Source organism: Pimephales promelas, chromosome 2 (assembly GCF_988280905.1).
Source record: "Pimephales promelas chromosome 2, fPimPro1.hap1.1, whole genome shotgun sequence".
NCBI classification, from domain to species: Eukaryota; Metazoa; Chordata; class Actinopteri; order Cypriniformes; family Leuciscidae; genus Pimephales; species Pimephales promelas.
This window is the reverse complement of record NC_142770.1, coordinates 12364736-12379219: the sequence shown is the minus strand read 5'-3', so window position 1 is coordinate 12379219 and position 14484 is coordinate 12364736. Positions and strand designations below refer to the sequence as shown.

General features: G+C 38.3%; 3 protein-coding genes across 3 annotated transcripts; 1 reads left to right on the top strand and 2 right to left on the bottom strand.

Annotated features, from left to right (window-relative positions):
* Positions 1-4575: 4575 nt before the first annotated feature.
* hsd11b1la (hydroxysteroid (11-beta) dehydrogenase 1-like a) lies at positions 4576-8828 on the bottom strand. Its single transcript, XM_039694778.2, has 6 exons — positions 8621-8828; positions 7148-7278; positions 6859-7062; positions 5940-6033; positions 5693-5858; positions 4576-5527 (listed from the first exon to the last, which is right to left on the bottom strand). Exons 1-6 carry the CDS (start codon positions 8706-8708, stop codon positions 5344-5346), a joined length of 867 nt encoding a protein of 288 aa, XP_039550712.2. The 5' UTR covers positions 8709-8828; the 3' UTR covers positions 4576-5343.
* Positions 8829-9415: 587 nt separating this feature from the next.
* Positions 9416-11793, top strand: micos13 (mitochondrial contact site and cristae organizing system subunit 13). The gene is made up of 4 exons (XM_039694781.2): positions 9416-9597; positions 9856-10012; positions 11131-11182; positions 11292-11793. The coding sequence occupies exons 1-4, from the start codon at positions 9563-9565 to the stop codon at positions 11387-11389; spliced, it is 342 nt and encodes a 113-aa protein (XP_039550715.1). The 5' UTR covers positions 9416-9562; the 3' UTR covers positions 11390-11793.
* A 712-nt stretch (positions 11794-12505) lies between these two features.
* Positions 12506-13770, bottom strand: LOC120495286 (granzyme B). Its single transcript, XM_039694779.2, has 5 exons — positions 13678-13770; positions 13443-13593; positions 13214-13352; positions 12871-13131; positions 12506-12770 (listed from the first exon to the last, which is right to left on the bottom strand). The coding sequence occupies exons 1-5, from the start codon at positions 13733-13735 to the stop codon at positions 12615-12617; spliced, it is 765 nt and encodes a 254-aa protein (XP_039550713.2). The 5' UTR covers positions 13736-13770; the 3' UTR covers positions 12506-12614.
* Between the last annotated feature and the right edge of the window lie 714 nt (positions 13771-14484).

Here is a 14484-nt window from a genome sequence, read left to right as displayed (position 1 = left end):
TTTTTGGTCATGATCACCACAATTACAGACTCTAGTTCACTGTCATCAGCAAAATGTCATCCATTTAGACTTGGACTTGAAAAGGTTAATTTGAGGTCACATTTTCCTTTTATACTGTGATCTTCACTGATGATCAACTAATCCCACATTGACGGTGAAGGATGTCCTGACTGGAGACGTGGGCATGTTCAAGGGTTTAACCCCATTTGCCCTCTCTTTTATTTAACCTCCTGATTTATGAGTCTAGGCATAGAAGAGAAACAGCCATGTCACTGCCATATGGTCCACGAAATGACCCAAACCAGCATTGTGACGCCCACTGGATGCCTCCGGTATGCATGCGATTTTGATGAACATGCGTGTGTTTTTATTTGCCATATTCAGTTATTGTTTTAGTTAGTGTTTTTGTCTGTTGACCAAAATATCCTTCAAATGCAATATCATAATGTCATATAACTAACATAATGCATAATTCAAACATTCAACCACTTACATTAATTTAAATGTGTCAAAATGAACAAAAATTCTTGAGCTCGTTAAATAATGCTATAGAGTACACAATTGTAATACAATTTTGTGAATTCTTTTAATTTTAAAGTCACCATGAAATCAAAATTTACAAATCTATTTTTTTTTTGTTTTTATGGAATATTGCAGTGTTTATTATAAATGATTTATCTATGCACACCATTTCTTTAAATTCATGTGCCCTCATAACCATTAATTAAAATAACTTCCCCTCCCTCGTACAGTGACATTCTCTTCTTTTATTGACGTGATATATAGCAATAGCAAACCACAATCCACTCAATCCCCCATGGACTAGCCGTTTCACTTGGATACAGGACACTTCAGAAACACGCTTAAGGCGGTTGACCAATCACAACACGGTCCAGAGGACCAATCAGAGCACATTGCGCTTTTCAGGAGGGGCTTCATAGAGACTGAAACTACACAGAGGTGCGTTTCCCGGAAAAATCGTTAGCCAACTATGGCGGCAAGTTCAGCTTAGTTCAACGAGTCGTTGTTTTCCGAAACCATAGTTCCAACGAACATTCGCAAACAGCATCGCAAAGTTGTGTAGTTGGAACGACAGCTCTCATCCTGTGGTTGGGGTTAGTTAGAATTGCTGTCAAAGTGCCGTTTTTGAAGAGTGCGCATGTGCATTCGTGCTCTAGTATGGAAGAAAAGACTATCGCAACTTCCGTTTCATGAATTTTTCGTCTCACTCTCTTTGACGGTTCCAACCCCTCAATAACAAACTTTTTCAGTAATTTTGTTGAGGAGATAAACACTGGACAGCCGTTAAGTCAATTCATTCCTTAGTGATTGTTTTTTGTTCAAAACCAAAATGCATGCCAAACACCACTATAAAGGAAGCCTTGGTCGTCTGTCTGACTTTTTTCCCCCGATTGCTGTCCATTAACCGATCGTCCCACCGCAATGGCAACCCCTACCCTGCCCCTCTCCACCGCTCCAAACAAAATTCTTTGGAAAGTCATCTTATATCACCTTTTGAACGTGCATTGAACTGTAAAACCACCCCATTGGAAACAAAATAAAGGGATTGAGGATGGGAGGAGATGGAGGGATGGGGGAGGGGGGGCGAAGGAGGAGAATTATAATTCTTTGCAGGCCTTCGGTATTAACCCAAACACCATCGCTGTCAGCGGCTCCGGGAGGGAAGCGCAAGGGCCAAACATTCAGTGTTAATTGGCACTTTGTAAGCTCCGAGCCTTCCCTTTGTGAAAGGTGGAGGGAATAGAAGATGGGGGGAGAGAGAGATAGAGAGAGAGAGAAAGCCAGTTCTTGTTCTTGCTGGGCCTTGTTGAGGGTATTTACGGTTCACTTCTTATCCTTTGTTAATTGGTATTTCTCTCCTTTATAGAGAAAAAGAGAGAGAAAGAAGAATTCATCTAACCCCCACCCTACCACCCATGAGTCCCCCAAAACAGAAGGGAAAGAGAAGGGCTAGGGTACAAAAATATGCATAATTGTGCATTGGACTTCATTAAGCTCAGATACAGGCCGAAATGTCATGTCGGAATAATGCCCGAATACACATTCAGATTCAAGGCAGATGCCCCCTAATTATTTAATCAATACATCACCACAAATACTATCCAAGCCAACAGACAACCGCATAAATGATTCCTTTTGTTGTTAGGCACATTATTGAAGTACAAACACTGCTCGGAAACTGCTACCCTACTCACGACCAATTCGTACGAATTCGACGAATGATTAAAAAGTGGCTAATGCATACTACTTCGTACGACCTCACTCGTACGAATTTGTACGATTTGTATAAAACCCACATGATGGGTAGGTTTAGGTGCGGGGTAAGGGGTATCATTCGTACGAATTTATACAAATTGGCCAATTCGTAAAATATGTATGATTTAGCAAAATCGTACTAATTCGTACAAGTGAGGTGTCGTATGAATTGTTACGAATTAGCCACCTCGTAAAATTCGTACGAATTCCCGTGAGATCAGGCTGGAAATTGTCTGACTGTTTATCGATCTGTCTGTTTATCGATCTATCGATCTATCTATCTATCTATCTATCTATCTATCTATCTATCTATCTATCTATCTATCTATCTATCTATCTATCTATCTATCTATCTAATCTATCTATCTATCTATCTATCGATTGATCTATCTATCAATCTGTCTGTCCGTCCGTCCGTCCGTTGTCTGTCCGTCCGTTGTCTGTCGGTTGGTCTGTCTGTCCCTGAGTTAAACTTAACAATGCACCGGTCTGATTTGTGAACCAATCCTTCAGACTGGTTGTGTAAACTGGATCAACTGGTTCATTGAAAATCCTTGAGTCATAAGAACAATTCCTTCATGAATTGGACATTCATTTAGTGAACTATTCCTTTAAATTTCATCTGGTGCAGAAATGAACACACACATTCACACACACCTCATGTGTGCTTGGGTGGGTGAAGCGTCCTAATTAAAAGGAGGGAAGGGCTGCAGCTTTGGCCTGTTTCACAGCTCTTGTGGCCTCTTCCTCCCCTCTGCCGAGTGTGTAAACAATAACAGGGGCCGCTCTGAAAGGACACAGGTGTCAACCATTGTGTGCTATTTGAAAAGCATGGCGAGAAAGGGGTTTGGAGGCTAGAGGGTGGGCTAACACACCCTTTCCATCTAACTACAAACACCCCCTCCTGCGTCTACCCTCCGCTTGACTAGCACTGTCCACACTGAACAGGACATCTGGGAACAGAACAACAGCGGTACTGTTTCTAGGTTCAGATGTAAACTGGGTTTATGTTGTTTCTTAAAATTAGTTTTAAAGATGTCTGTATATAATTTGGAGATATAATAGAACAGACTGAGATCAGTACCTAATTTGACAGACTGTGTGTTGACTTGAAAATGGACTAGTTTTTGTGAACAAATCATTCAAACCGGTTTTGTGAATAGAATCAACTAAATATTGAAAAGATCTAAACAGTTATATTATAAAGCATGCTACTTCTGTCCTGAGATAGATAGATAGATGGATAGATGGATAGATAGATAGATAGATAGATAGATAGATAGATAGATAGATAGATAGATAGATAGATAGATAGATAGATAGATAGATAGATAGATAGATAGATAGATAGATAGATAGATAGATAGATAGATAGATAGAGCTTGCAGTTCATGTTCATGGTGATGCAGGACAGGGTGGGGGATTTATTGCTCAGCATTAGGGGCTCTAATCTGTTGCAGGTGTTACTGGCTGCTATCCCAGGCAGCCGGGCCTGCGCCTTCCCCCTGGAGGCCCCATCATGAGTGTGTGTATGTGGGCATGTGTGGGTGTGTGTCTGAGAAAGAAGGGGAAAGTGTGAGTAAAAAAGAGATAGCATATGCTAATGCTTAAGGCAGTGCACGTTAAGTAGGAGGCGGTTCTGGGTTTGATTTTTTCCTCTTAAACCCAGTCAAGTAGCCTACATGAGAATTGATACAGCCTGGCATAATTTCAGCTAATCTAGCTCTTCGGTGAATTCAGTATATTATGACCCAATTTATAATTGCAGGGAATTAAAATGGAGCATCTTTTTAATGAAGGACTCCCTCAAAAGAGAAGTCTTTATCTTGATTCTTGGCGGTCAATCATACAATAAATCCACCAACTGGTCAAACCTTGAATGGGGAACACGTGCACTTAACGACTGTTTCATGTCGCTCGCTACTATCAAGAGACTGCTGCCCTCTTCCGGATATATTGTGCTACAGCATTCAAAGGAAATAGCGTTAAATTGTGCTTGAGGTAAGAAAATAACCGGCTACAGAGGAGAGGTTTAATGTAACTTAATGACATGGTTATGTATAGTTTCGAATCAGTGTAATAGCTATTAAAGTTACCACAAAGTATCTTTGTTTCGTATTCGCGCCTTTTTCTGATTTGCACTTAGTATAGCTGAGAGCGCGGGGGTTGGGATTGTTGTGTGGTACACTTTGAAATGCTCCTTTAAACATCTTAATCGTTATCAAATGTTGTACACTCGAAATGTTGAATTTTATCAACAATAAAACTTGGAAAATGTGTAAATAAATGCAGAAAGTATTTAGTGTAAAGTCTTTATTGTGATATTAGTTGTGGTCAGGTGTCACTGAGAAGAAAACATGAGGTAAGTTCAGAGTCATTTACAGCCATGGAGAAAACCCAGGGAATGTTTCAGACGATACAAACTACTAAAGAGCTTCTTCCAAAAAAAGGTCACACAGTTTTGAACAGACATGGTAAAATTAAAAAAAAATAATAATAATACTTAAAGTTTATAAACACTTTTAATCCTCACAGCTGCAATAATTATTTGATAATGTACTATAAAACACTTTAATCAATAGTCTAAATTTCACAACAGGTTCTCAAAAGTTTTATTTTAAGTCAGTTACATAAAATAAAAAAGTAGATTAGTCTAATTTGATAATGAAACATAAGACTGATAAAACCTAACCAACTGCTAGTTGGTCATAGTTGTTAAGGCACAGTCTTAAATGAGAACTTGTTAGTGGTATTAACTAGCGATTTTTATTTTTCATTACTCTATGCCCTATATAGAAGAGTTATACACTAAACAGTTTTTAGAGATACAACTCTTTACATTCGATTATCATGAAAACAAATCTCAGAGAACGGTCGACAAGGGACCAATGTGTTATTAGACCAAAGGTTCATTGTGCGCCAGAGTTGTTCTTTAACTTAATGGCTATATGTTTATGTAACTGTCCCCAGGGCTTGTTGTTTCAGAGCTCATGCACTCATAATGCACTTCTCCACACATGGATTTCAAAGGCACTACCAGCTTTCAGTAATTAGTTCTGTATGAACTTATGGATCATATGTGTAGGAATTTTGAATTGCAAGATCTCTGTAGTAGGGGAACCAATCCCTGAAGAGACAGGCGTAGAAGGTGTACCAGGGGTAAAATGCCTCAGGCTGTCGAGATGCTCCAGCTTCGATTATGTGCCGGGCGGACTCGTGTGCAGGGTAGGCGGTCATATTGATGTATCCTCTGCATTAAACACATAAGAGACATGAAGAATGTGTCTTTTATCTGGAACATGAGCTGTCATGTGTGATATTGTTACAAAAATATGAATTACAGAAGTAAGTGAACAACTGCTATTTATGACTTTTGGCCATTTGACCAAAGACTTTGATGTTAGTTTGTTCTCACTTGATTTTCTCCATAGCACTATCTGTGTCGATCAGCCCAAGTATGGAGATGGTTATGGAGACATTGCTTTTTTGCATTGCTAGCTCATGTTGGAGGCCTCCAAAGAAACCGTTGAGGGCAAACTTAGTAGCGGCATATGGTAAAGTGAAGGGGCTGCACATTTTCCCTGTGAAAAAAAGTTAGATGTTATTTCAGCATTTGTTCGTTGGTTGCAAGAGCTGTGAGAAAAGTTTCATATTTGAATCACCTAGAAGGGAGGAAACAACAACTATCGATCCTTTACTCTTTTCAAGTGTCGGCAAAGCTTTCTGAGCCATCTGTAGGTAACTGAGAAAATTCACCTATAAGAGAGAGAGTATGGTGAATAAAAAACAGATCAGGTCATATATGACCATGTGGGATTAAAAGTAGCATGTATAGTTCACCCAAATATTACCATTAAGACTTAAAGGCATTGGGAACCAAACGGTTCAAGGCCCAAATGACATTTTCAGTGCAGCTTAAAAGGGCTTTAAACGACACCAGGCGATGAATAAGCGTCTTATCTAGCGAAACGATCGGCCATTTAAAAAATAAATGAAAAAGTTTCAGTTTTATAAGCTCAAATGCTCGCCTTGCTCTGTTCTGTGATGAGCGTTCGTGACTCTCCTGTTCAAATTCGTTCATCAAAATGAACAAATCTTATTTCGAGTCATGACTCGAAGGGTCCTAGAACCTTGACCTTGAACCGCTTGGTTCCCAATGAAGTCCATTATATGGAGAAAATCCTGGAATGTTTTCATCAAAAACCTTAATTTCTTTTCGACTGAAGAAAGAAAGACGTGGACATCTTGGATGACATGGGGGTGAGTAAATTATCAGCAAAAGTTTTTTTTTTAAAAGTGAACTACTCCTTTAATGTGTCATTTTTGAGTATATGGACTGTTTTAATGAATTAGTTATTACATTACTATAAATGGTAATTAATTTTTGGCCACTATTCACTTTCATAGGAAAAAGAGCAGTCAGGACATTATGCGAACTATCTTCTTTTGTGTTCCACGGAAGAAAGAAAATCATACAGGTTTGAAACAATATGAGGGTGAGTAAATAATTATAGAAATCTCATATTTGGGATGAACTACGCTTTTATGGAAACCTTTTTTTCTCCCATTGTGATTCTACACCTGTAGCAGCCATCGCGTGTGCTCCACATCTCCATTCCACATACTGAACGGACTGGGCCCAATGTGGTTCAGAACCAGGAAATCCAGCCCCCCGAGCTGTTCGATGGCGTACTGCACCACACGCTCGGCATCGGGCGGATTCGCCATGTCCGCGGGGATGAAAACGGCCTTTTGAGCCCCCATTTCCAGGCACTTGCGCACAACCTGCAGTCAGAGGAAGCATTTTGAAACAATCGTACCACCTTGAATCAAATGTAAATGATGAAGAAAAGAAGTAAAGCTCATTGACCTCTTCTAGGACATTTCCTCTCCTCGCCGTGATAACGAGTTGGGCTCCCAAACGGGCATATTGGTACGCCAACTGCTCGCCGATGCCAGTGCTGGCACCGGTCACCAACACTCGGGCACCTTTCAAAGACTCTAAAAAGACAAACCACAGTTTCATGTTGACTAAATATCATAAAATGCCTCATAATGCTCTATTTAATGTTCATGATTGTAAAGGTCAAATCATAAAACCAGCCCTCTATGCTTTTTAGCAATTTCAGTTTGTTAAAAGATTTTATATATCCGCCCGTTTCCCATTAGTCATGCCCATTGGGTAGAAAGTTATATTAAACTTTTTCAATAGTCTCTCTGTATTATGATATACAGTCTGCGGTAACAGTATTTATTTTGAGGGCAAAACGAGGTCCTTTGTACAGTTGTTAACCTAAGGGGCAGAGACACTTAATTGTATGAATGTCACAGCAAAACAAAAGCTTGAACTGATTCTTGATGTTTGGTAACTGTGTTCAATATTTTTACATTTATGAGCAAAATATGTGGTGATGTGTGTGGCACTTTTGTCTGAAGAATAGTCATGTTGATGGCAATCAAATGTAGAAATCTATCACATGAGTTGCCAATTGGAGAAAATCAATTTTCACTTAGATGAAGTGCATTAATCAACTATATTAAATCTGTTATGAACGGAACAGTTCATGGAACAGTTCATTCTGGTTTACAAAGTTCATGCAGTTGCATCATGTTTCTTTCTTTAACACACACCTACTTGCACATAAAGTAATAAAATAACATTATGCATTGCAACTGTTCAGATACGTTTTGTTATCTTGCCTTGCGCAACACTGAGCTGATTTTAACATCTCAAAGTGACAACATTTTTTTTTTAAATAATGATGAATGGCATTTCACAATTCACATTTTAATTCTGACTCTTTTTTTTTTTTTTACTGATTTCAAACTCCTTCAGCTCCTAATTTTTCTACAGTATATTATTGGAGATATTTGTCCAATAATATGCTCTATAAAGTATGTATGGAGCTCTTTTCATTTCTGAAAGCTTACTTGCGTTTTGAGGAACATGTTCAAAACATTTAAACAAAAGGAACATTTCCTTTATTATTTTTTTCAGAATTCATATTATTTGACCACATACAAGAGAGAGAACAGACAATATCAACTGCAAGGTAGCTAGGCTATATAAAATATTAGTCTGCAAAAGTGCAAATAGCTATTTATTCTAATTACCTGCAATTGCCTATAACTATTTAGCTAACGTTACTTTTAGACGCACAAATATTGCAACAACAAAAAAAAAAAAAGGGAAGACAAAAACATTTCTTCCTCCTAAATCCTGGACTGACTTATAATCATGGGTCTTGCACATGACTTTAATCTGGTATTATTACACAGGTTATAGCCAACGATTACATTTTATTACAGCACAGATAAACAAAAAGGCGTCCGTTTAACTTACCCTCATTAAACGACGTAGCACTCCATCGAACAGCAATGAAAGCGACGACTATGCTGCACAGTAACAGTAACTTGGCATAAAGATGCATTTGTGAAAAATTGTAGAAGATGCCACAGAACAGCTTACAGAAATGTGACCTTGAACTGATCAACTGTCAAAACCAGTCGACATAACCAAGGAACCTGCAGAACCAGATCGTGTCAAACAGGCGGAGCCAACCCAAAGTACAATCTGATTTAGGTGGCGTTTAAATAATCTTGAGAGCAACAAACTGGTGCATTAACAATTATTTTAATTTTTGTTGTCATCATTATTATTTAAAAATATTTTTTCTGTGTGTGTTTATGAAAGAAAAAAAAAAGAAAACAGACCGGCTAGATTAGAAAATAAAAACCGAAAGACAAGTCATGAAAGGATTGATTTTCTGGAACTTCTGCATGGCTAAGCTATTGAGTTACTTGTTAGATTTGACATGGACAATATTAGAGCTTGGGAAGGGATTCCGTTAACATAAAACCAAAATATTACATTAAAAATTACATCTTAATGATTAAAACGATTAATAATACTGAAACAGCGGCTGTCAACGCTGTCAACAACTGCACGGAGTGGTCATGGCGACACATTCAACAAATAAATAAAACCAAGTCGTTTATTATTAACACTAACAAACGTGTGCCGTTATTTATTTATTTACTTTTTTAATTACAGAAACACAAATAACATGTATATACATCCGACGTTTATTTAGTCGAATCTGCGGATTGCGAACTTCTTCAGGCATTCAAAACCAACTTTATTGCTTCCAAGTTCCAGTCCAGATCATTCCACTGGTGCAAATGTCCTTGTCAGTGGAATTCGCTTTCAAGTAGAGCAAAATATTTAGTGAAGTTGAGTTTTTTTTTTCCACAGTTTTGCACTTTTTAGCATACCGTTGCTCTTATGACCATGGCTGCCAAGATTTTGCCTGTAGTCAAGTAAGTGTCATTGCGTTGTGCTAATAATTAGCAGTTAGCTTTCAAGTGTCTGGGGTTAAGAGTTATATTGGTTGCCATATTTTGTGCATTATTATTTTTGATAGTTTTCTATATATGTATAATACTTGTAAATTAAATTAGCATGCATTTGAGTTCATTTACATAGTTCGTTAAGGATAGCTAGCGTGCTAACAGACAACTTCTCAATGTAACTTAGCTTTTTGAATTCGAATGACTGAATGGTTATGTATATATTAGGTTTGCCACAAAAGTGACCATTGCTGGAGGAGCCCTATATGTGGCACATGATTCGGGACTTCTTGGAGGTAGCGAGGAGGGGTCTGTTGCCTTGGGCCGAGCTAAAGCAGCCATCCCACCAGCTGTGGAGGAGTGGATGAAGTACTTTGGCTTTGAGGTACGAAAAGTACTGAAACTGAAAGTCTGTGACATTCAGTGCAGTGTAAAGTTATATAAAGAACGCCAGATGACACCAACTAAATCTCACCAGGCGTTTATTTACAAAGATGTGACCGCAGGGAAAGAATAAATTAACTTACTTAAAAAAAAAAAAAAAAAAGTAGGATTGATAAGTTGGTTGATAAGTTTAAAAAATACTTATATGCAGTAAACAAAAATGACAGCAAAAACTTTAATAATGTATCAAAATATAATTTATACAACAGTAGTATAACCTTGAGATATTTTAGCAATATCTTGGATTACATTGGCATTTTCTGATAGAACAAAATCTTATTTTACAGTATATTGGCTAAAATTACACTTCAGTCAGAGTAAAACTGACTTAAATTACTGAAACATGATTGATGAATTGTTATGTTCATCATCATAAAAATGAATACACATGAAACTTTTAGGCAACTTTATTCAACAGTAAATAAATGTCTTTTTTTTAACTCAGATCGTCGTTTTTATGATCGATCGTCGCTGTCACGTTCGAGTACTTGACTGATCGAGTACTGTGCCCGTCCCTAGACAGTACCCATTTTATTTGGACCAACTTGATCCAACTGATTAATTATTGACGTATATATTTTTTACCTGCTGGTAAAAATACACAGTTTTGTGTTTTATATTGTGTAAGTCTAACTCTCGTTAATATTTGTGCAAATCAGCTGTGCGAACATATACACTGCTATACAGTTCCTGCATTTGCACAGCAATATATTTGAACATATACACAGTGGTTTGTGTTGATGGAGACCAATCACGACAGGCTGGGCCATCTGGCCAATCACTGCAGAGTGTGAAAAGAGGGATTTAGAGACTCTGAATCATTGGACGAGTCGTTCTTTTAATGATGTGGTGTGTGTGTGTATATATAATGCAAGAGAATGCAAGTGTGATTTGCATGAAAAATGATTTCTGAAGGATCATGTGACACTGAAGACTGGAGTAATGATGCTGAAAATACAGCTTTGCCATCACAAGAAAAAAATACATTTTAAAATGTATTCAAATAGAATATATATTTCACAATATTACTGTTTCAACATATTTAATGCAATATTTCAGCTTCCAGCCACGCCCAAAATTGAGTTCTCCCCACTGAACGCATGGAACTCAGGTAAAGAATCGTTTATTTGGTGGAAAATGTTTTTATATCTATAAAATCAGTTTTTATCATCACATATGAGTTTAGTGTAGTCTTGTAATCGCTCTGTTTTTTCACTCAGGGGTCCAGAAGTCTATTCACGCTCTATCGGTTGCTCCATCCACAATTAATGACTACACCAAACAAGGCCTGCAATATGTTAAAAACCATTTAAAATGAGCATTTAGACCTTAGAAGACACACCAAGAAGCTTTTTCACCCTCATATACGCCAGACTGAATTCCGTTTAAGTTTTGAGGAACAACATTTAGACTAGAGTTTGAAAAATTCAAATGCGAATATTGCAATGGTATACATTTTCACTTGTTTTACGCATGCGCTTTTCAGTTCCAGAAAAAACTGAAACGTAGTTTTGAGATGAATCCAAATTTAAAGATAATAATACAAGAGTGTTCTATATGTATATTGTTGTTGGACTTATTTATTTGAGAAATGGGTTTGTTCTGGCATTGGCTCACCAAAATTCACCTTTCATATAGGCACAAATGTATTTTTTTGTATAGTTTATAATCCCGTGTTGCTTTGTCTAATTTAAAATAAATCATGTCAAATATTTTGATGGAGTTCTTCTGTGTAAATATGTTTTTTTTTTTAACATTGTTTACAAAGCTATGGGAGTTGATCTCGGAAACGATCTGGTAACCACATAAAAGCACAAGTTAGTAACACTATTCAGCTTTACCACAGAGCTGTCAAGATGGACCCCAAACATTTTCTGCAAGTCTTGACTCATTTTGAAAGTTTTCTGTGGCCGCTTACTTTTTATTACCAGAACATGTTAGATTAAGAGAACTTATTGTGCGTGGAAAAAAATATGGGTTTTGTGTGCATTATGGCCTACATAGTTTAGCAGAGATCTGTTTTAACCTAAGGAAATGTAATGAATGATGAGAACTTTTTCAGAAGCAGTTTCTTTTTTTTCTTTCAACCTGCCTAATGCACCAACGACGTGTTTGGGACCGTCAAAGAAACAGCAAAATGAGACTGAAGGACCTCTGTTAATTTCTGTTGAGACACCTTGACAAATCAATTGCTTGTGTCTTTGGGGGGTTTTAAACAAAGCTTAAAATTGAACATTTATTTTTTTGAAGGAGTGTATGTGTCTTCTCAACCTTTTTTTCCCCCCCAGTGCTGCCTCTATTTTTGTTTAAAAAGACTGTTGTGCAACTTAGGATGTGGTGATGGCTGTGAACTTTAGCTGTGGTTGAGTATCAAACAGCCCTGAAAGGTTTCGTTCTCTGTGAAGTGGCACTTTAGAGATAAAGAATTGCTGAGTTATTGCTTATTGAGTCTTTATTGTTCTTTTCTTGCTTTTATTGAAACACATCAAAATAAAATCTGAGTTTAGCAAACTGCACAACAGTACAATTCAGTTTCAAAGATATCAGGCACCCGCATTGATCACCTTCTCGATCCAGTCTGTGTATTTAGAAATTTGAGTGTAAATATTGGGAACATTTGGGTAGTCGCAGCGACCCATGTTGAAAGAGACGATGCCCACCGCTTTCCCACTGCACACTAGCGGTCCACCAGAATCACCCTGCAAGACAATGCATTTCAGATTGATTACCAATTGAGTTCAGAAGTAAATAGAATAGCAAAAAAAATTAAATTTCACAAAAATATTGCTGTAGACGGACCTGGCAAGCACCACTTTTAGTCTCGAAACCTCCAGCGCACAAGATATTGCCTGGGAGTTTTACTTCCAGTTTTTCCCACATCGTCTTGCAGATTGTGAAGTTAATAGTCAACACGTCTGTGACCAGCAGATCGTTCACCACGTTATGCTTTTCGGTTTTACCCCATCCAGCAACCTGGCACTTGGATTTAGGCTTCAGTGGTTTGTCCTTGCTTGGGATTTTGATGGTTTTCACATCTTTGCCTTTCAGCTTCTTGGACAGCTAGAATTGCACACAAGAAAAGTATTCCATCTATAGTTAAAGTATAAATGTATCTATTGTTTATATTAATGAAATATTGTACCTTCAGAAGCATGATGTCATTGCCAGCTTTCACGTTTTTGAAAGATGGGTGCTTATGTTTATGTTGCACTGTATATCTTCTCAGTTTCGCCCCTTGTGGACTGATGTTGTGGGTGCCCAGGACCACAGTCATGTTGCCACTTTCACATTAAGACAATTACAGATTAGTGAACAGTTTTGTTGAACAGCAAAGATATCCCAGTTTAACAGTAGACTAACTATCATATTACCTTTTATCGCAGTGTGCGGCCGTGAGCACGTAGCTCGGGTCGATCAGGAATCCTCCACATTTGTGTTGTCCTTCAATCTGAACTGATGCCATGTAAAGCATGGAGCTCTTCTTGGCTTTTTTGCCATTGATGATGTCAGCTCCAAATGTACCTAAACCAATCAAGATGCAAGTTTGAGTTGACCAGAAGCAGTAAGTCATTATTGTATTATCAGTAAAGCATGATTTCTACTAACCAGTCAGTGTCAAGCTTGTCAAAGCCACTGAGAGCAAAAGGCTGTACGCTGTAGTCATCTTGATAAGACTGAAGATTGCTAGTGAGACCAACAGTCATTTATATGGGCCTCTGCCCCATACCACGACACATCCTGACAGACAGAGATGACGTAAAATGACACCTAATGCCTAGTGTGCTAGTCCTTGAATACAAGATCTTCTCCAGTATATCTTGGTAAAACCGATGCCTTTCAGGCAGGGACGTATTAACGCAGACTAACCTCTGTTCAGTGGGCAATGCAAATATTTTCTGATTATGCTTTTTCTGCAGTACTAGTAATTACTAGTGTTACAAATATTTAGACAATTGACGAGCGAACAGCGCCCATGATAATCTTATAACTCCCCTCCCTACTGCAGTTTCAGTTGTAAACTCACACCACACCGGCGTTGTGCTGAACTCTTGTTGAGTCCGCTACCTGGTTGCCTAATCCTAACCCTAACCCCACTCCCACACCTTATCCTGAACTCTTGTTGCGTCTGCTACCTGGTTGCCTAATCCTAACCCCACTCCCACGCCTTATCCTGAACTCTTGTTGAGTCTGCTACCTGGTTGCCTAATCCTAATCCTAACCCCACTCCCACGCCTTATCCTGAACTCTTGTTGAGTCCGTTACCTGGTTGCCTAACCCTAACCCCACTCCCACGCCTTATCCTGAACTCTTGTTGAGTCCGCTACCTGGTTGCCTAATCCTAACCCTAACCCCACTCCCACGCCTTATCCTGAACTCTTGTTGAGTCTGCTACCTGGTTGCCTAATCCTAACC